General features: G+C 39.3%; 1 protein-coding gene across 1 annotated transcript in view; it reads left to right on the top strand.

Moving 5' to 3' along the window:
- HEATR5A (HEAT repeat containing 5A) overlaps window positions 1-22,038 on the top strand; it is a 182,524-nt gene extending 160,486 nt beyond the window's left edge. The window contains exons 33-36 of the mRNA XM_036734739.1: window positions 8,209-8,433; window positions 16,448-16,602; window positions 19,012-19,225; window positions 20,410-22,038. Coding sequence (XP_036590634.1) covers window positions 8,209-8,433; window positions 16,448-16,602; window positions 19,012-19,225; window positions 20,410-20,714 — 899 coding nt within the window. The 3' untranslated portion in view covers window positions 20,715-22,038. The remainder of the gene's footprint in view (window positions 1-8,208; window positions 8,434-16,447; window positions 16,603-19,011; window positions 19,226-20,409) is intronic.
- Window positions 22,039-22,369: the final 331 nt, after the last annotated feature.

Here is a 22,369-nt window from a genome sequence, read left to right as displayed (position 1 = left end):
CTGCCCAATACCATATGGTTTTGGTCATATCTGCTTTAGACATGCAAGTTCACCTTTGGCAGCTTTGTTTTCTTTTTTCTGAAGTAACCCCTTGATATGTGTCTTTTTCCCCATATAAGTTTTGATAAGATTGTATACACTACTATAAAGAAATACTTTATTTAGAAATACTTTATACTGCATTTGCTCTCAGTCGGCAAGACTTTATTAAGCCCTTTTTATGGGCCAGGCATTTTGCTAAGAACATTTTGGATACAAAAATGGCCAAAAACAAAAACAGGCTGTGCTCTCAAGGAGTAAATGTACATCCTAATGGGTGAGACAGAATGCAAATGATTAGGTATGTAGAAGTAAATGAAGGTAGTCCTAACACAAACACATACATAGATATACCTCTTAAAATCCTTCAGACCCAACCTAGGTGTCACTTCATCAATGAAGCATTTTTTTCTGATCTCCCAGCAGGAAATAGGCCCTGCCTCATGGAACTCTCATAGCATTTTGTACCACTTCTGTGCACCTCTTCTGTATTCTAATTTGTGTTATATCCATCTGTGTCCCTGTCTTATCTCCCCTTCTCAGTTTTAATCTCCTTGAACCATAAAGATTTATTCAGTTTTATACTCAGAGTGCCCAGCTCATTGTCTTAGTAGACACTCTAAATTGATTTGAAACCCAGGTTCTCCCCACAATTAAAGGCCCAGCTTAACTCAAGTCTCCTTTGAGAAGCCCATATTAATCTTTGCTTTATTTAACTACTGTTATACATATTATCTATAACCACACAATTAAACTGTCATAATCTCTTGTTTTATACCGTTATGTTCTCTGATTGCTTCGCATATGTCTTAACAGTGATATGAAATTGTTTGGCAGAAGAGGAAAAGCAGCTGCTCCTTCTCTCTGACTCCTAGGTCCTGTGGATAGATCCACATTCCGAGCTCCTCCCTTCAGGAGTCCCTGGGCTTAAGAAAAGTCACTGCTTTTCTTAGAATCTGGGAGGGGGAAAGATGAGGCTATTTAACCTTATTCTGAAGAGAGGACAATGGGAAAGAGTTGCCTGAGAGACCTGCCTCCTGGGGAAGCTTCCTACTCTTCCCACCATACTTTTGGTTCATTTGTGCTCAGTGGAATACTTGGTCAGAATTCATAGTGTTCTCTGCTTCGGAGGAACTTCATAACCTATCAATAAAGACTTCTTTGGATTGTTTACCTTTCTTTGTGTCCCCAGTGCTTAGCATAGTGCCTGGCCCATGATAAGTGCCTGGCTTAATAGATGCTTTTTGATTGATTAATCTAGCCCCAAGGGGATTGAAATCCTCCCCATTAGAGGTTTTCCTTTTCTTTCTCTGGGTAGCAGAATTTAGTCTCCCTTTTGGTTGCCTTTGAGCAAATTAAATACGAGTGGTAATGCAAGTCTTAGCTTAAGAGCTTTTATAGACTAGGTGGAAAGATATGTAAAATAGACTTTAAAGAAGCAGAAATAAACTTTGGTTCGGATGCCTCCTCCTCAGAAGGAGGAGCAGAGGAGGAATGTCACCTTTGTTGCTCTCGGCTAGCAGGACAGCTGTAGGTTTTCTCTTCTCATAGCCCTTTTTCCAACACCTCAGCTTGTCTGAGCAGGTAGACCGCTTCACCTCTCTTATCTTCTCTCCTTCAACCTTCCTTCCTTCATGAGTTTGATACATGGCTCACACTTTTTCTCTCCTCCCCATCTCATCTCTTCATACTAGAGAACTTCAGCGTACATACTGTCCCTTCTTCAAACACCCTAACTACTCAATTCCTCAACCTCCTCGCTTCCCATGGGTTAGGCCTCCACCCCATCTCAGCCACACACAAAGATAATCTGGATTTTTCCATCACCAACAGATATACTCCCACTTTGTTGAAAATTCTAAAATCTCCTTATCTGACCATTGTCTATTGGCTTTCTACTTTTCCTTCTGCTTTTCCTTAAAATCCTTTTTTGTCTGCACTTTGGCCTTTAATCTCTTGACCCCTCAATTCTCTTTCAGGCCACTTCCCCTTATACTAACCACCCTCTCCTCTTATCTCCATCTTGATCTATTGGTGAACCAATTCAACTCTATACTGTCCTCTCTTTAATCTCTATCCCCTTTATATGTCCATTTACACCCGGCCAGGCCCCAGCCCTGAATCACTCCCACTGTCTCCCATCTTCATTCCTACATATATGCTGCTGAACAAAGATAGAGAAAACCATGCAACCATTTTGACTGAGTCCAGTACAAATTTATCTTACACAACCTCAACTGGGCCCTCACCGCTGCTAGGCAGTCCTGCTATATGTACTCCTTTATCAACTCTATCCCACTCTGCAAGGGCTCTTATTTTTCCTCTCATGGAGTTGCAGTGAGCAGCAAAAGTTTACCAGGACTCAAACCATATATGAAAGATTTCACTTAACATTTTTTATTTGTTTTCTTTTTTTTCTCAAGCTTAAATTTGTCCTGGTGTAAAGACCAATCATTAGAAATAATTTCTATATTCTACATAAACTTGCAAACCCTCAGCAAGCCAAGTCCATTGTTTAGGAACTCCATAACCCAAACTAGCTCATTTCCCAGGGCTGATGACCTTGCCCACACAGATGGTTTCCAGGAACCTGGCAAGTTTACAAAATAAGGGGAATTGACCGGGGCCCCAGAGACAGGGCTGAGCCTGATGCCTACCTGCTTGCCCACTCCATCTACCCTTAGAGCTGCTATGGGCTGTGCTCTTTGACATGTCTCCCTCCCTCCCCCCACTGCAAGGTAGAATAGACCAACCCTCCTGCACACCCTCATACCCCAAGGTGGACTGCTCTAAATAAGCAGAATCAATCCAGTTAAGGCTTTCACCCCATCCCTTCCTTTCCACACACAGTAATCAACTACAAATTTTAGGTTTCAACATTATGACAGTAATCCCAAATAACTTAGTGAACACTTTTACACTTAGCCAAATAGCTGTAGATAGAACTCTTAACAACAGGCAAAGGTAGAAATATCCAGTTCCCTAAATGGCAATTAAAAACACTAAAAAACAGGGTTAGTAGGGCTGGTAAATAGCATAACTGGTTTTAAACAACTTTTCTACCATCTTTTAGTTTCCTTCAGTTCATACTCTAATAACATCCAAATTATAAAAAGTTGCTCAACATAACTGATACAAAAGTTTGCTAATTTGCACAATATAAAAAACTTAGAAACATAGCAAACCACAAACAATATTATGTATTTGAAACTTGAAAGAAACCCATTACTGATCATGTGCTTCCAGTCCAGTTGAATGCATTTCCAAATTACCTTGTGTTTGCCCTGTGCCAGGCATTGTGTTAGGCACTTTACAATCATGTGAAGTAAGCAGGTAAATAGATGTGCGGTAACTTGCTTGAGGTCACCCAATTAACAGATTTCAAATCTGTGCTTTTTCTGTTTGTCTTAATTCAAAAAGTATAATAAATTCTGACTTATCTTAAGCTTCAAATTAGGAGAGACTTATTTCACTTAAAATGTGACCAGAATGAATTCAGTTACACCTGGATCTATGTTCCAAATGGTATTACACAGAATCTTGGGTTATAATTTTAATAGTGTGGTATTATATTTTACACAAATGCTATTTACTCCAAACATCTCATATTACGGGGTCCACTATTCCCAGCCAGTCCACTGGCAAAGATTGTAAAAGTGGCATTCTGATATTAGGATTTAATCTACCCTAATTGTCACACTTAAGAGCACTTTTTAATTTAGTTCAAATCTGGGTTTCACAATCTCAGAAGGAACCCATAGCTTATCAATTTACTCATAGCTCTCTATGAATTATTCCTATATACTTCCAAATCAAGCAGTAACTTTTATTGTAAGTTCCCACTAAAATAAACACATGACATTTCACACAACCTTCCCTCTTAAAAGCAAAATTTTCTCAGCCCTTTCTGTCAACATAAACTGTCTTTCATAAAAAGACCCACACCTTCCTTAGTACCTTCAGATTCTTCCCTTATGCCACTCGTTACTTTGTTCACTCCTTAAATTCCCCTTTAAAACGTTAGTATTCAGTGATGTTAAACAAACTAATGACCTAATAAAAAATTTGATTCTTAAGGTGCAAATGTTGGCTATTAATATGCCCATAACATTTAAACTGTTGAATTATTAACATTTCTGTTATTTGCTAAGAAGTGGAAGGACCAAAAATCCTTCAAGATCCTTTTAGGTTTTACTAACAGCTTATAGAACTTGGTCTGTTCAAATAATAGGCAAGTTCTGATGTATTATTTGCAAAAGGAGCAACAAAGCATTTTCAAGTTACTTTCAGAAATAAGGAGTCAAGACTCAAATAAAGAAAGCTATGCTAAAATGAATGAGTCTCATATAATGTATAGCAAGATTTCCAGTTTCACAGTACGTACACCAATTCAAAAAGTTTTATTTCCGTTGATCGGTGCTTAATTTTAACTTGTATGATTCCTTAAATACCAAATTAGATATTCCAGTCAGATTCAGTTACTTTTTGGTTGTGTCCCAGTTCACAAAAGACTTTCCCCTTTTTCATGAGTCAGTTCTGAAGTGCAAGCCTTGAAACTTTCGCTGATATAGCCCCCACACCTGTCTCTATAATCAGTGAAATGACCGTCTTCTCTAGCTGTAAAACCATAACCCAGTCATTCCCGGGGCTGGGGAGGGGGTGATGGAAGGAACTTGACCACAGTTCAAAAATGTGAAGGAAGAGAACCAAAAACTTTCTAAAAACGTAAATTAGCTAAGAAGCCACAGAGATATATAAGTGCAGGTACAAGAAACAAACAGCCCAGCAATTTAGCAGCGCTGAACAGCCCTTGCCAGCCTAGGCTTTCTATCTACAAATCAAGTTAAAATGCATCTCTTCGCCAGTTTGCAGTTGTCAAGGCCTTATAGCTATGAAAGTTAGCCTGTAGCGGTCCCGTTAAGAACAGTGCCATCTTTGGACACATTAATTCCCACGGGGAGAGAGAAACAACGAAAGTAACCCTAAACTTTTGTATTTCCAATTCATGTACATATGTCTGTACATTTTATCTTCTTTATTTCAGTCAGTCAGCTGCCCAGAAGAACTAGGGCCCTTACTTTTAATATGCCCTCTTCCACGGCATCACCTTGGCCAGCACCTTGGAAATAAGGCCAAAAACCCAGCCCCCTTAGTCCACCCCAAAGACTTGATAACTTGGTACAGGGCTCCTCCCAAAGCTTTCTTTGGCCAAGTCTTCTAGCTAGGGATGACTAAACCCATTTCTGTCCTAGCTAGGATAACCTTTATCCAAACATCCAGCCCAGTTATCCAGATCAGATTCTCAAATCCGCATCAACTGGGATACCCTTAACCAAATAAGACCCAACCTTAGTCCCCTTTTACCATGGGCAACCTGCTTTCTCTTGTAATAAGGAACTCAACCCAAAGAGAGGGGAGTCTGGGATATGAATGGAGCAGTGAAATCAAAGTTTATTACAAGAGAAATTAACACGCATGTGGAACCCAGTGGGTTCACAGTCCTTATAGAAGTCAGTATATTTATGACAGTACCACGAAAAGAGGAGGAAAAAACAGGAAGGGACATGGCATGGGAGGAAAGAGTGGAGTAACCCCAGTAACCCCTACCGAAGAGGAGGAGCAAAGTGATGGCAAAAGTCACATGCTTTTCCTTTAGGAACCCCTAGACTATGATGATAGGAGAGTCTGCTTATCTGCAAAGCACCCCAGCTGCACAAGCATTATCCCAGCCTGGCACAGACTGACTGGCACCTGGCTTGCCTTTCAAGGACGCACAAGGATGTCACTTTGGGGTACAACAATAAATTATGTCAGCTTCGGGGGAGCATCATCCTTGACCCATTCAGGGCTTTCTGCATGCTCTGGGTCCAGTGTCTCTGGAAAATATGGCAACCCAGAAAGACAAATTCTGGGGACTCCTTAACAATTCTCATTCTCCGTGACTTTTCTGCAGCCTTTGATGCTGCTAATCATTTTCGCTCTTTGATAGTCTCTTCTCTCTGGGTTTTCAGGATACCACTCTCTTCTGGTTTTCCATCTGACTACCCCTCTGACTCTTTTGATGGATCCTCCTCCAGATCACACCCTCTAACCATAGGTGTACCTCAGGCTTCTGTCCTGGGCCCTCTTCTCTCCTACCTTCATTCAACTTCATTTAGTGATCTTATCAGCTTAATTACCATCTTTATGCTTAAGATTCTCAAATTTTTGCCCCAGCCTCTCTAACTCCAGTCTCACATCTCCAACAGACCTCTCTAACCAGATATCCAGTACACATCTTAAACTCACCATGTCTAAAACAGAGCTAATTGTCTTTCCTCCTCAACCTTCCCTGCCTCCTACCTTCCTTCTTATTGATGAGGGCAGTACATCCTCCCAGTCCTTCAGGTTCACAGTCTAGGAGTTGTCCTGGATTCCTCACATCCCCCATATCCAAGCTGTTGCCAAAGCCTGTCATCTCTCTAACATGCCCCCTCCTCTCCTCTGACACTGCGTAGTGTCTCTGGCGTAGACCCTCCTCACCTCAGGCCTGGACTGTTGCGATAGTCTGACTACCTCGAGTTTCTCCCCACTCCAGTTTATCCTACATTTAGAGACTAAGGTGATTTTCCTAAAGCACAGGGCCAGTCATGTCGTCCCCTACTATATAAACTCCAGGATCCAATACAGAATGCTGTGGTTGGTATTCAAAGCCCTTTCTAGCCTTTTTACACCTTTCTCCTCAACACTTACTCTTAGATTTAGTGACCCTGGCCTCTTGGCTGTTCCACACACAAGACACTCCATCTCTTGGCTCTTGGCCTTCTCTCTGGCTTCCAACCTCTGCTATGACGACTGACCTCCCTGGCTTCCAAGTCTCAACTAAAATCCCTGTTACAGGAGGCTGGGAAAGTGCGTTTCCTCTCAATTATTTCCAATTATCTTGTATAGAACTTACTTTGTATAGATTTATTTGCATGTCGTCTTCCCCATTAGACTGTAAGGTCCTTGAGGGCAGAGACAGCTTTCTGCTCTTTTTGTATCTTCATTGCCTAGCACACAGTGGGTACTTGATAAATATTTATTGGTTGATTGATTATTCCTTTAGCTGACAGTTAGCACTGGTCATGAAGATTGGCATCACAGTTGAAACCACAAAGGCTGTGGCTGGGGGCACCTGTGACTGCAGTTCCATTTCCTCACAAATGATTGCTACAGTCTCTCTCTGATAATTAAGCCACATTTCCTTTCTCTGGTATATTCCCCCATAGAAGAAATCCCCTGCCCTTTCCCTCTTCCTTATACATAGCAAGGGTTGAGATTTCAATCATAGTCCCACTTCTGGCTTTAGGATCGAGTAAGTAAATATCAATTATGTGTGTGACCTGTTTTTAAAACTAGATCTTAAGTGCCTGCGGCCAAGCACATGTACACCAAGTCTTACGAGAACAAGCTAGAAAAAAAAAATGTACGTGTTCATTTGAAGTGAATTACTAAGTGGCATGTATCTGATGACTTTTATTTTTATAAAGCTTTACTGGTTTATAGAATCAGATTTAGAGCTGGAAGTCAACAAGGCAGCAAGCATTTATTAAGTGCCTACCGTGTACCAGGATTTGTATCCTAACTGCTCATTTTACAGATGAGGAAACTGAGGCCCACAGTGATTAAATGGCTATTCAAGATCATGCAGGTAGTAAGTAAGAGAAGCAGGATTTTATCCCAGGTTCTCTGACTCTCAAGTCAGTGATCTTTCTGTTAGGCCAAATTTGCAGCTGATACATCAAAGGCAGATAAATAATGGCATTTAATACTTGCTATCAGTTCTGATTTATCCAAAGAGGGGATTGAATTCTTTTCTTAAATAGTTCACAACTTTGAGATTCTCTTTCAACCAAAAACTAGATACTCCATTTATAAAGCACCAAGTACAAACTGAAAAATTAAATTCTGTACTAAAAACATTATTTAAAGGTACCTTAAAAAGCGCCTATCACTGATCTTAACAACTAAAATCTTTAGCAAGAATATCCTAATAGCAATAAATTGTATTTTAACTTGCCATAAGGGTTGCACATCCTGATCATTAGATCATAGATTTAGAGCTGAAATGGATTGTGTTGATGTAGCTTTTTAGGCATACTAGAAACATGTGAAATTTGAAGTAGGAAAATGCTTTTTTTCTTACAGGAAGCATTTCAGTTCTACCTACTATTCTATATCTTATGATTGGGGTCCTCCGAGAAACTGCTGTGAGATTACCTGGAGGCCAGCTCTCTTCTACTGTTGCAGCTGCTCTGCAAGCCTTGAAAGGAATACTGTCTTCTCCCTTGGCTCGAGCAGAGAAGAGTCACAGCGCTTGGACTGACCTTCTTCGAAGTGCTTTAACAACAATTCTAGACTGCTGGGATCCAGGTAATTTAAGGCTTTATTGGTAAACAGAAACTTGTCCAGTTTTCTTTTTATATAACCTATTGCATAATTCACTGTGGTTCTTAAATTTGCTCAAAGTTATAGCAAATTCCGAAATCTTTCATTTGATAGAACTGTCGATAGTCATTGGATATGTGCTCCATAGGGTAGGCACGTGTAGGAAGAGAGGACAGAATTGTTCACGTTTTAGTTTAATCCTGAACCTTTGTAGGAGCTAAATGTCGTGCAGTCTTGTCTTGAGGAGCAGCTGCGAGAGCACGTTTAATAAAAATAGAAGCGCTATCCAGCATGACTAATTAATCACCACCCATCAGGGGTCAGTTTACTTTTTTCTTAGGTGGTTTGCATTTGCAGCTGTTTAAGCATTTTTAAAAGCTCTGAAGTGTAATAGAAAATTGTCCTTGCCTCGGCTGCACTGCCATTATCAAATTCAAAGTCTGCCCCCATCCCGTTACCTCTAATACAGCATTCTCTTGAAGCTAGCCCCACCTTAGTGAAGTTGGGTTGCATTGTTATTCCGTTCTTCCGTCTACCTGAGTATCCCACTCTGTGTTCTGCAGTTAATGGAATGGCATTAGGTATAGCTTTCTAACCAAAAGATAACTTCTGCTTTGCTTTAAAAATGAAAGTTTCTGATGGATATAACTAAACTGCCTTTTTATTGCCTTGACGTTTGAGTTTGCTGTTCTAGCTGTTCAGCTAAACTGGTTACTTTTCTTTCCTTGTTCCTAGTATTATTTAATACCATGAAGACTTTGTTAGCTTGCTCTAGTTGTATGGTATTTTGTTTTCCTGTGAACAGTTAAAGTGCTTAAAGCACTGCTTTAAAGAAGTAATTTTTCTGAACATTAAAGAGTGTTTTAAAATCTGAAGTCCAGTACTAAATTCAGTTCTCTTGTTTTTATTTAAATAAAAAGGTTACTGCAGTTTAAAAGAGGATAACTCTGATTATACAGTGACTGTACAACTATATTTTTAAACTCATTATGGATAATACTCACATTCATATCATTTTTAATGAAGATTTCAAATGGGAAAAAGAATGTGTGAGTAGGTATAAAAGCACATGAGTAGTACCTTCAGCAGCAACATTAAAAATTATTCATTAACTGTACTCAGGCTAAATGACACTAAGCTGAATGCTAGGTTTATAAAATGTGGGTCAGAGAAGGTCCCTGTCCCAGATAATCCTATAGAGGTTTTTTTTTAATCATTTTAATTGCAAGTCAGTAAGTAGGTAGGAAAAAAACTATAACCATTTAAGGAAGACTGACAATAAGTTTTTGATTTTCATAGATTGATAGAAGCAAAAACCACAAAGTGAGTTTACTCCTACTTTGACATCAGGTTCTACAAAAACAGTAAAACAGGCAGCTTCTTTAACTAGAATCAATCTATATCATCTACAAATTCACCCAACAGAGGATCGTTCCTAACATGGTATTTGCTGGGTCATGTGTCTTTGTCCCTGAGAGTAGCCTTTGGTAGCATAATTAGTTACAACTAAGTCTCATTTTTATATGGGGCATGTTGCTCTTTTGTGCAGTATATCCTGTACTTTATTCAGACCCAGAAATCCTGTGGCAGGGGGGCATAGCCAAATTGATATATATTTCAGATCTTTTTATATCTTTTCCTCTTAAGCTTAATTTTATTTTCATTAGGCATTTTTATCATATCAAAGTCTAGATAATAGAAATGTTATCTTTCTCCAATATCTAGCAACTGTAGATGACAACTAAGTTGCTTTTGTGGCCCTACTTAAACAATATTTACAGTCTCAAAAAATAGCATTTCCATTTTTGTAACTTATTTGTTATGATGGGTAAATGCTTTGTCAAGACCTCAAATTATTTTCAAAATGTGGGCCAAAAAACTTTTAGAATGAGCCTGTTCATTTGTCTTTAAGAAAATCAGACTGTTGCAAGCTATGTTGCAGAACTTTAAAATGCCATACTGAACAACTCACATACTATAGAAAGGTCCACCGTTGTTACCACTGCTGCTGCTGACCCAATAAAGACAGTGGTCCTTGAACGGGATTTTGCACCCATCTCAGAAGGAGATAGCATTAGGGAAGGGCACAGGAGTTTTAGAAGAGGGATAGTAGATAAAGAAGATTCTCATAGAGCTTCATCTCCTTTAGAGTGAAAAGACATACAGGCTGGTTGACTAGGATATAGTCATAGAATTAAGACTTAAAAGGTACCTAAAAAATTGTGCAGTTCGACCCGTACCCAAAGTAAAACTCCTCTCTACAATGTCCCTAACATAGGATTATTTGGACTCTTTTTTGAAGACTTCCAGAGATGGGAATTCACCAGACCCAGAAGCAAACCATTCTAGATGTAGGCAATTCTCTCTGTCTGTCTCTCTGTCTTTGTGTGTCTTCTGTCTGTCTGTCTGTCTGTCTCTCTCTCTCTCTCTCTCCCCCTCCCCCTCTCCCCCTCCTCCTCCCCCTCCCCCTCCCTCCTTCTCTCTCTCTCTCTCTCTCTCTCTCTCTCAAAGACAACTCCAATTCATGTGAAGTTTTTTATTTTTTGGTTGTTTTTTGTTTGTTTGATTGTTTTTACCATATATTGAACCAAAATCTGCTTCCCTCTCTTATCTTCATGATCTGGTCCTAGTCTTACCCTTTGGGGACAAGCAGAATGAGATTACTCTCCCATATGACAGTATTCTGAATATTAAATGCAGCGTGTTATGGTCTCCCTAAAGTATACTTTTGTCTGAATTCTTTTCTTTGGACATGTTCCCACTTGTCAGTTTCCCTGTCGATATGTGGCATATAGAATGGAATACAATACTCCAGTTGGGATTTGGCCAAGTCATTCATCAAAAGTCGGCCTTCTCTCCCTACCATCCCCACCCCATCATTGAGAAAAAAAGAAAAACAAAATCTTGGTAATAAATGATATAATTAAGCAAAACAAATTTCTGAATTTTCCATGTCCAAAAATGATATGTCTCAATCTGCACTATTTAGTCCTTCACTTCAAACAGGAGATGGGTAGGATTTTTCAGCATTAGTCCTTTGGAATCCTGGTTGGTTATTATGCTGATCAAAGTTCCTAATTCCATCACTTTTATATGCCATCATTTGTTCAGCCATCCCCAGTTAGTGGGTACCTGTTTCAACAATCCGGCTAGCAGCTTCTGTGGGAGTGTAAGATCCATCAACAACCAGCACCCAGAAAGCTGCCAACACGCTTCGAAAGCACAGGTTCTTTTGATCTGCTTTAGTAAGGAAAGCAACGTTAAGGGGTTGACAGGCTTACTTTAATTCAGTATACAAATATCATTCAGTTAGTTCAGGGGAAAAGACCAGCACCCTGAACTTCAGAGCAAAATACAAATAAATTACAAACATCAACAAGCAGACCTTGTCTGATTCAAATCCCAAAACATAGTTACCAGAGTTTAACAAAGTTCCAACATCCGAGTTTACGAGCTGGAGGGCTTCTTAGCTACAGCTGCCCGGGAGTCTCCAAACGTCACCAGGAGTGAGAACCCTGCGCAAATGGCTCTGTCTTCTCTTCTTCTAGGGTTTCAGACGTCATCAAACGTCATCTGAATGGTCAGAACTTAGGCTGCTACAATTGGCTCTTGAGTTAGCACCACCCCTTAGTTAGCCCCATCTTAGTTACCAATCCACATGCACATAGGTTTTTACACCTAATAGGGGTTTGGGCCTGGCGCTTAGCACCTAGTAAGACTCAATAAAATACACTGAATTACCCAAAGGAAACAAAAGCCAACCTCTTCAAGGGTACTTGGTCGAACTAAGTGTTGAGAGCCCATTTTGCTTACCAACCCAGTACCCTTTTCAATTTCCAATTCTTTGCCTACACAAAAGGAGCTATAAATATTTCTGCATGTCCTTATTTAGACTTATTTAGGACTAATCCCTCCCTTAATCTGGTCTCCCTTCTTCCCGTTCCCTTATTCCCCTATTGAGTGAAATATATTTCTGTTCTCCACTGTGTGTGTCCATGTGTGTTTGTGCATTCTTCCCTCCTTTGACTAGTTTAGATGAGAATCAACTTCAAGTGTCAGCCATTCCCCCCAACCCTTTCTTTCCTCCTTACTTGTAGAGATTATATTTGTACGCCCTGATTTATGTAAGGTAAACTATTCCTTGCTCTCCCAATTTAGTTATGGTATCATCCTTTATGTCTAATGCTCATTTTGAAGTTACCTTGGTATACAGTGTAAGATATTGGTCTGTAACTAGTTCCTGCCATACTAGTTAGTTCAATTATTCTTAAATTATCTCTCCTTGATCTGTTTTCCCAGTCAGTTGTTTTTGCCATGAGATGCTTTGTATTCTTTTCTGGTTTTTTTTTTTCAGTCTTCTAACATTGTTTTATTTCTTGTTGATAATAAAGGCATTAGCTTCTCTTTGATCCATTCTGATTTTCAGAAAGTTTATTGCCTGGGTGCGGTTGGGTACTTCTTGTGCCAAGCTGTTAATTCCTTTTCTGTTTGTTTTGGTTTTTTTTTTTTTTTGTCATAACTCTCCTTTCTTTTTCAGATTTTTTTCCTCTAGCACTGTGATTTTTAAAACTCTTGCTGCATCCCTTCTAAGAATGCTAATTGAATATGCGCCCGAGGTGCTTGTAGATGTTTTGGAGTTACTTTCTTCTTCTGTGTTCGTGTCTTCAATGTCTCAGTCACCTTAATAGTTTTTTATGATGGGATTCTTTTTTTGTTTGCTCATCCTTCCGGCCTACTTCCTGACTTAAGACTTGATGTCTGGATTGGTCCTACCACTGCTTTCTTGGGATTTTCAGTATTGGATTATTACAGTGATCTCTAGGGCTCCCAGATCCCATCTGATCCCAGGGCAGAATCTGATTGTTGCCCTTCTTATCTGGGTTCTTCAAAAGCTGCTGACCGGGTTTGGGCCTGAGCAACAGCGCTCTCTACTCCCCCCATTTGGAGTTTCAGTAAACTACTGCCAGACTCAACCCCTAGCCAGCTGGAAAGCTCTGCTGGTTCAGAGGGACAGAAATGCAGGCTTCCCTTTGGTCTGAGCTCCCTTGTCATTGCTCTTCAGACTCCACACTAAAAGCTGAAACTGAGACTATGTTCTGCTCTCCAGGGGTCCAAGCCACACAGTTGCTGTTGGTGTCTTAAGTACATGGGGACTGTTCCTTGCCCCAGAATACTACTCCAAAGCACAGGTTCATTTCTCAGTCTTTTCTGGATCTGCATCCTAGAACTGGGTAGTGAGCAACAGAACCGCCGCTTGGCACCTATTCCTGTGCCCTACACACCTTTGTGCTGAATCTAGAATCTTGTGGATTTGCTGTTTAGCCTGTCCCTGCACCTGGTCAGACCTCCATCTCCAGTATCCACACACTTCTTTGTCTCCTTATGTCAGACTGGGCTGGAAAATGACATTCAGATGTCTTGAATTTCTCAATCAGGATTAAGTCATACATTTTTTAGATCTGTTTAGAGGATGGGAGGGCAGGGGGGTGTTGGGTTTAGTGAGTGATGTAAGGGGTAGAACTTGTTCTTCTTCCTGCTACTTCACTGTCTTGGTGAGGCCTCTTCTCTGAGAAAATAGTTCTGAGACAGCTATGTTAGTATGTTACTAATATGACACCTGAAGTGAAGGAATGGGCCTCACATCCAGAAAACATTCCAGCCACCCTGATAAGCTTTAAAAAAATAATAAAGTTTTCTTATAACTCTCTACCTTTCCATCATGCCGAAAGATTTTACACTTAGTCTGCACATACTTGTTAGCTGACTGTCACAGAAGTACAAACAAGCATTCAGTCTCTGCAGATCACTAGAGCAGATTCTTTACCCCTCCATACATGATGGAGTTGCACTCCTCTATTGTTTGTGTCCCCACCTAACTATTTCTGCTGACAACTGCCTTTTTGCAGCATCTGTACCCTGAAAAGCTTCGGAGTTCCAGCCATTAGACTACCAGAAACCTTTGGTCTTTCCTCCTGGCCTTTCCTCTCTCAGGTATAAACAGTCTGAATTGGTAGATACCAAGACCTTGATTGCCACAAATCAAACAGAAGGCTTAATTAGCAGATGGCTTTCTAGGCCTCTGCTTCTTTTGAGAGGGCCAGACTAGATGACATCTGAGGTCCCTTCCAGGTCCTAAGTCTGTGTTCATATCAGCCCCACCAGGAAAATTCCAACTTCCTCTTTTGCTGCCTGCTCACTGAAGACACGTTAAAAACAACTTAAAATTAGCTTCGTTTTCATGATATTTTCTAAAGGAACTCATATCCCAAGATCACTGAGATTAGGATTTATTTGAAGTGGCACAGTGAGTAGAATGCTGGACCTGGAATCAGGAAGGCGTGAGCTCAAATCCCTCCACGAGTACAAACGAGCTGAGTGACCCTAGGCAAGTTACCCTCTGTCTGCTTCAGTTCCCTCATCTATACAGTGGGGCTGCTAATAGCACCTGCCTTACAAGATTGTTGTGAAGGTAAAATGGCATAATGTTTGCAAACCTTTAATTGCTCCAGAAATGTCAGTTGTTGTTAAAATAGAACCTTTTTATTCATAGCATTTTATTTTGACTTTGTATGTGCTGTTATGTCATATTAGTAGATCTAGCCTAATTTATCTAGGGTTAACATTCCTTTCTAATAAACCAGGCTTAATAGTTTATCAGAATATGAAAAGTAAAGGACGGCATAAATTGACATGCAAAAAGACCCCCAAATGATTTATGTGTACAACTACTGCTTTAGAGTTTTTATTTGCTAATGAGATACGTTATTGTGAGTCTCAATTTTAGAGTTTAAGGGTTTGTGTTCACTTGTTTCAGGCATGTTGGACTCTTCATGACCCCATTTGGTGTTAGGTTTTGGGGCGGGGAGGGTTGGCGAAGATACTGGAGTAGTTTGCCATTTTCTCCTCCGGCTCATTTTACAGATGACTTGCCCAAGGTCTGAGGCCACATTTGAACTCAGGAAGATGAATCTTCCACTTTATCCACTGTTTCACATAGCTGCCCAGATTTTACCTTTTAATAATATCCAGCAGAAATGTTATTTTTAAAAGTGTCCCAACAATTCATAGTTATTCCACAGCAGAATGCGTATTGCAGCAGGGTTTGGGTTTTTTTAGTTTTTCTTTATTTGGAAAATTAAATATGAACCCAGCAGTACTTTTTAAAAAATTTTTTGTATTTTTTCCCAATTACATATAATAATAATTTTTAACGTTGATTCTTTTTTCCTTTTTTTATTTGACATTTTGTAAAAACAATTTTTAACATTCATTTTTAAAAATTTTTGAGTTCCAAATTCTTCCGCTCCCTCCCTTCCCCTTCACTGAGAAAGCAAGCAGTTTGATCAAGATTATATACATGTGCAGTCATGCAAAAACATATCTCTATATTAGCCATGTGTGAGAGAAAACACAGACCAAAAAAAAGAAAAAGTAAAAAATAGTATGCTTTGATCTGCATTCAGATTCCATCAATTCTTTCTCTGGAGGTGGATAGGATTTTTCATCATAAATCCTTTGGATCTTGGATCATTGTATTATAAGGAAAATTATTGAAACTAGAATAACTTAGAATCTGTGACATGGCAAATGGTTTTGATTGTATGCACAGGCAGAGGGCATGTGAATTCTCAGGTTCTACCCTGTCCTTTAACAGCCACTGGTTAGTTACTGACAGTACCTCAGACACGAGTAAAGTAGAGTCGATATGATGGGTAAATCTTGAAACTCAGATGTCACTGGCTCATTTTGAAGCACCAGATAAAGCAGGATGGTGGCAGGAGGGGACAGGAGGGTGGAGGGTGAGTTTTGGAACAAGAAGATTGAAGTCCCAACTGCACCATTTCCTGCTCCGTGACAAGTCATTCAGCTTCTCTGGGCTTTGGTTTCCTAATGTGTAAAAGATGAAGGGTTTGGACAAGTTGGCCGCAGCAGCCCCTTGTGGCCCTCCTTCTAGAATTCTGTGTTCAGAGCCTATCTCTAATGGATCATTTCTCTTTAGTAGATGGAGCACAGCAAGAGCTTGATGAAATCAGCCTACTTACTGCCATAACAGTATTTATCTTGTCTACAAGCCCAGAAGTGACCACCACCCAGTGCCTGCAGGAACGTTGTATAGAGAAGTTTAAAGTTACACTTGAGTTGAAAGACCCAGTAGTAAGTGTACTTGGTAGATTAATCATAGCTACTTTTATTAAACTCCCATAATGCTCTTTTGCAGCCTGCTCCCTTTCTGCTTCCCTCCTTTAAGGGACCAGATTTTTCACCCCATCTATACCTGCCAACACTATCCACCTGTCATTTGTGTCCTCCCTAAAGAGTGCTTTCTGACACTCCATGCCTCCTTTCCCGTGACAGTTCCACTCAGAGACTTTCCAATCTAGTAAAATCTGCCCTAGATTGTGCACCCCACTTCAAAAACCTGTGGTCATCTTCAGGCCAAAGTACGGCTTATGTTTATGAAAGATGCCATGTGATAGAGTAGGAAAACTATTGACTGGAGTCAGAAGACCTGGGTTCAAATCCCACCTCTGTTGTTTACAACCTACATGACCATGGACAAGTCTCTTAGCCTTCTCTGGCCCCAGTTTCCCCATCTGTAAAATGAGGAGACTGACCTCTTGGGTCCCTTCCAGCTGTAGAGCTGTGATCATGTAATTCTGGGACTTTTTATTTATTCTTTTTGGAGCAGTGAGGCCAGATGGCTTCGGCTAATAATTGGAAAGGGCGCACGGTTCAGTTTTTGATAAGTTTGATGTTAAAACATTCTCTAGTGTTGAAGCTTACCCGTCTTTTAAATATGAATACCAAAAAACTTAAATTGGTTTCAAGATATTTACAAATAATGATTTGTGACTTTTTACATTGACTACACAGATAACCCAAGGAAGAATCAAGTCTGTCCTTCGGGCACGCCTCACTTGAGGTGACTACAAAGTAATGAAATTGATTTCACAAACCTCACACAGAAATCACTATCATTACAGAGTTACTAAGCTTAAACTCCTTCCACTCACATAGAACTAATAAATTCTGTTTCTAAAATAAAGGTTTCATGGATAGAGCACTGGCTTTGGAGTCAGAAGGACCAAAATTCAAATCTGGCCTTAAGACACTCAGTAGCTGTGTGACCCTGGACAAGTCACTTAACCTGATTGACTCCTCCCCCCCACCCAAACCCCCCAAAAAAGTTTAGGAACCAGTTCTGATTTTTTTTTAATTGCAAGGCAATCAGGGTTAAGTGACCTACTTGCCCAGGGTCACACAGCTAATAAGTGTCAAGTATCTGAGGCTGGATTTGAACTCAGGCCCTCCTGATTCCAGGGCCAGTGCTCTATCCACCATGCCACCTAGCTGCCCCAACCATTTCTCATTCTTAAGAAGAAATGTAAATTACACATCCTACCCTTAGAGATACTCAAATATATTCTCAAAAACTAAGTTTATTTTTTACCCCATGCCCTCCTTTTACAATGAAACACTGCTTTAAGGTACTACGTCCATGTTTGGCACAGCCAGTCAAGTACAGACCTTAATCTTAAGGGAGCTGTGTTATATAAAAGTACATAACTTGTGTAGTCTGACCACAGTTTCTTTGACATCTTCCTCAACCATAACTTTGTTATTTACTTTAATTTAATTTTGTTACCTTTTAAGTGCTGAGCTGTCACCCTCCTTTTCCTTACCCTGCACTAGAGAAGGCCACCATTTCACATGTGTGTGTATGTATATGTATAAAACCATATTGAAACCATGTCATACATGCTTCTTATCAGTTCTTTCTCTGGAGGTAGATAGCATTTTCTTTCCTAGGTCCTTTGTACCTGATTTTCATATTTACAATAGACTAGCTTGGTCATTCACACCGACTCTTCAGACAATATTGCCGTCACTGTATGCAGCATTCTCTTGGTTCTGCTCGTTTCACTCTTCATTATTGCGTGGAAGTCCATGTTTTTCTAAAATAAACCTGCTCATCATTTCTTGTAGCACAGTAGTGTTCCGTCACAATCATGTACCACAACTTGCATTAATTGATGGGCATCCATTCTATTCCCAGTTCTTTGCTACCACAAAGAGAGCTGCCTTAAGTATTTCAGAATATATTGGTTCTTTTCCTTTTCCCCCGATCACCTTGGGACCTAATAGTGGTATTGCTGGGTCAGAGGGTAGATACACAGTTCTATAACTCTTTGGCCATAATTCCAGATTGTTCTCCAAAATGGATGGATCTCAAACCATAACTTAAAGGCTGAAGTATTGTATGTACAAACTTGACCTCAAATACTTTTCCTTTAAAATCTCCCAAATATTTCTGGAATAATTTTAATTGAGAAAGGAAAAATTTGCATTTTCCCTGATGTAAAAGTTGAAATATGTTCTAGAGCTTGGACTTTGACAACTATAAATAAATTGAGAAAAGATTTCACTGATTTTCTAGGTTCTCGTACATCACATTTTCATAGAGACTTTGTTAACTCCTGAAGTTCTCCGAGTTCTCTTCTTTTGCTTGTAATTCCTGGTTTCCTTTCATACTGTAATTGTCTGTATGTTTTGCCCGTTTAGGTCCAAGTCAAATGCTATCAGCTGCTCCTTTCCATTTTTCAGTATCCAAACCCAGCAGTATCCTACCCTTATATTCATTCATTAGCATCACTCATTGTGAGAAAACTGCAGGAGACAGATAAAATAAAGCCCAAGGATGCTGCTGAGCTTCAGGCAATTCAAGAAGGTGTCAAGGTCTTAGAAGCCCTGGTGGTCATTGCTGAAGAACAGCACCGTAAGTACTTCCATAATCCCCACCTCTTTGCATTGGAGCTTAGCTGTTGTGAAAAGTTTGTTGGAATAATAATAAATATATTTTCATTTTGATGTACTTTGAAACAGAACAGAAGTCAGAGAGTCATTTGTGTTATATTGTGCCAATTCAGAAAACACTGTATATCTATTGTGTTCAAGGCCACGTGTTGGGGGCTGAAGGGAGTACAAAGAAAGCAGCCCCCTGGAGCTCATAGGAGAGATAATCAGTGATATAAGAAAAGATATTTGGAAGTGTGAAAGCAAATGTCATGTCCATCTTCTCGACCTATTTCCATGATTTTGTGAACTGGAAGGAGCCAGGAAAGTCAAGAAGAAAAAAGGATCAAGAAAATAAGAGTTAGATTTTGCAGAGGTCAAAGAAAATAAGGAATAAGAAAAAAGCATTTGTTTTTCTATTTAAGAAATGACTGGTGACCTTTCAGAGACCCTTCTGGGGAGACTGTGGATAGAGTAGCTACATTCATAGGGGTGGAGGAGTGGGCAGGTGGCGAGAAATTGGAAGCACCAATGACAGATTGCTCTTTCTGGATATTTGGCATTGAACTGGAAGGAGAACTGGGTAGCTTGAGGCTAGTCATTGGAGGTGAGTAATTGTGAATTCAGATGTTAGGAAGGTCATCCTGGCATCTATTGAAGTTGCAGAGATTAGCTGAAGACACAGTGAGGAGAACTGTGATCTTGATACACAAAGTTATTAAGGAAAGTGAAAGAATGCTCTTGGAATTTAGAAAGACAGTAGTATCATCAGACTTGTGGGCTTCCAAAGAGGGAAGTGACAGTGATAGGAACAAGTGATAGTGAGTCATAGTGACAGAGAAACAGGTGGAGTCTAGAATTGGCAGTGGGAAGGAAATACGATGCCAGACTTAGCCGCCTCCTCTGTTATTAGGAAGGCTGGGAGAAGGAACAGCCTGTCTTGGAGAGGTCTGCAAGGCAGTAGGTGAGATCAGGAAAACAGAACAGTCGTAGAAAAGGACAAGGACTTGGAGAAATTTGCTTACCATAGAAGTAATTATATCCTGGGAATAGAAGTTAGAGGGAAATCCCCAAAGAAAATCAATTTTATATAATATTATGTCATTATAAGCATATGTACTGTCTGCCGAACATAGGATTCATGTTGTGTCTGTTCACATTTTCCAGGAGCTCAGCTGGTGGCCAGTATTCTCCCCATTCTCATTTCCTTTCTCCTGGATGAAAACGCTCTGGGCTCGGCATCCACCACAATGAGAAACTTACATGACTTTGCTTTGCAGAATCTGATGCAGATTGGTCCCCAGTATTCATCAGTTTTTAAAAATATTATGGCTTCTTCTCCCACAATGAAAGCCCGTCTCGAGGCAGCTATAAAAGGCAATCAGGAAAGTATCAAAATCAAGACGACCCCCAAACATATCAAGAACCCTGGAAAAAATTCAAGTATTCAGTTAAAGACCAATTTTCTTTGATGTCACCTTACCTGAATTGAAAGCATCTTAATCAAATATTTTGGTTGGAGAGTTGGTGCCTTTTCATTTCCATTCGAAGAATAGAGTAAAGTTTTAGGCACAAATACATTTGGAAGTCTGATTTATTCTTTAAAAAAATTGATGAAGGGCTTTTTTGTCTTACATGACATTGACCTTTTAACTCAAGGTAAACTCTTAAAAATGAAAGCTGGGTCATGAATTTTAATCGATAAGATTGCACAAGAGCTCTGTCAAAATCATTACCAAGAATTTCAGGAAGAGATCACAAATTTAAATTTATTCAGAATCTATGACTTTTTTTTTTTAGAAAATGAAATGGATTTCTTCTGAAAGTCGAAGCACATGCGATATATTTAGTACCATGATGGATACAGATTTAACTGCAGTACAAATATCTACAGTTTAGAGTGTATCACAAATGCTAATTTTTAATCCTGCCCCATTATAATAGTAAATAAATTAAATGTTGCTGGATTTCTCAAACAAGATAAATTATTGTAAAGCTACTTAAACCAGATGATAAAGGTAATATTGATAGCTTTAATTAAATTCTAATAAGGTCTAAAACTATCCAGCATATTTTAGTACACAAGTTATGGCTCTATAGCAGTGTGACTTAAAGCTTGGTGTCTAAAAAAGTGACAGGTTTTTCAGAATGTATTTTTGGTTTAGTTTTGTATTAATCAGTTCAGATGATGGAAATTTGCTGATTCTATATGGAGTTAGTAATTCTTCAATTCAAGTATATTTTAAATGAGTTTGTTTACTCTAACCTTAATTATTTGGTTTATTTTAATATGTTGCATATATTCATATTAATAAGTTTAATATACATGTAAATTCATATGCATCCGTTGGGATCGACAGTGGATTTACAGAACTGTCAGATTTAGTAATGACTTTCACATCATAAAAGGAATATAAATAAATTTTTAACAAGGAACATATTTTATTATAGAAAGACATATAATAATATGAAGAGCGTATCGGCTACTCAAGTGTTTTCTAACTGTTGGTGGTCCTTGCCTCTCCCCTTCCATGCCAGTATTATTCTGCATAAACCAAGCACTGTGTCAAAATAAGCACAGCATTTCCTTGCTAATAACTAAAAACTGAAATGATAGAGATACCTTCAGAATTGGGAGAACACACTGGGGCTCAGAATATGTGATGTTCTGTATTTTTATTATAAGTTTTGTATATATTTACTATTGTAAATTGTACAGAATTAAACATTTGATCAAAATTCTAACCTGAAACCAATTTTTCTAATTTACATAAATAAAGCTAATTTTCTTCATCATAGTTGTATTTTAAGTTATTTTACCCACAAGAGAAAATGGTCAATGATTTATTTGCTTCAAGAATTACAGTTGTTTGGAGGAAATAACTTCAGTATTTTGTGCTCTGATTTAGATGAATTCAGAGTGATGACTTAGAGCTGCATAGTTACTTCAGAGACACCTTTTCTTTTGTAGTGCTCCTTAAAAAGGCTAATTAAGATGTGTTTGTCCTCTAAAAGTTCCTAGGTTAACTCCCCCCAGGTTGGGCTTCTTGGAAGTAAACAGTGCCATATATTATCATGTATTTTGTGGTCTTGCACTTTTAGATTGTAAAACAATTATTTGCAGCTG

This window comes from Trichosurus vulpecula, chromosome 8 (genome assembly GCF_011100635.1).
Source record: "Trichosurus vulpecula isolate mTriVul1 chromosome 8, mTriVul1.pri, whole genome shotgun sequence".
NCBI classification, from domain to species: domain Eukaryota; kingdom Metazoa; phylum Chordata; class Mammalia; order Diprotodontia; family Phalangeridae; genus Trichosurus; species Trichosurus vulpecula.
The sequence above is the reverse complement of the archived record's forward strand: the minus strand, read 5'-3'. Positions and strand labels throughout refer to the sequence as shown.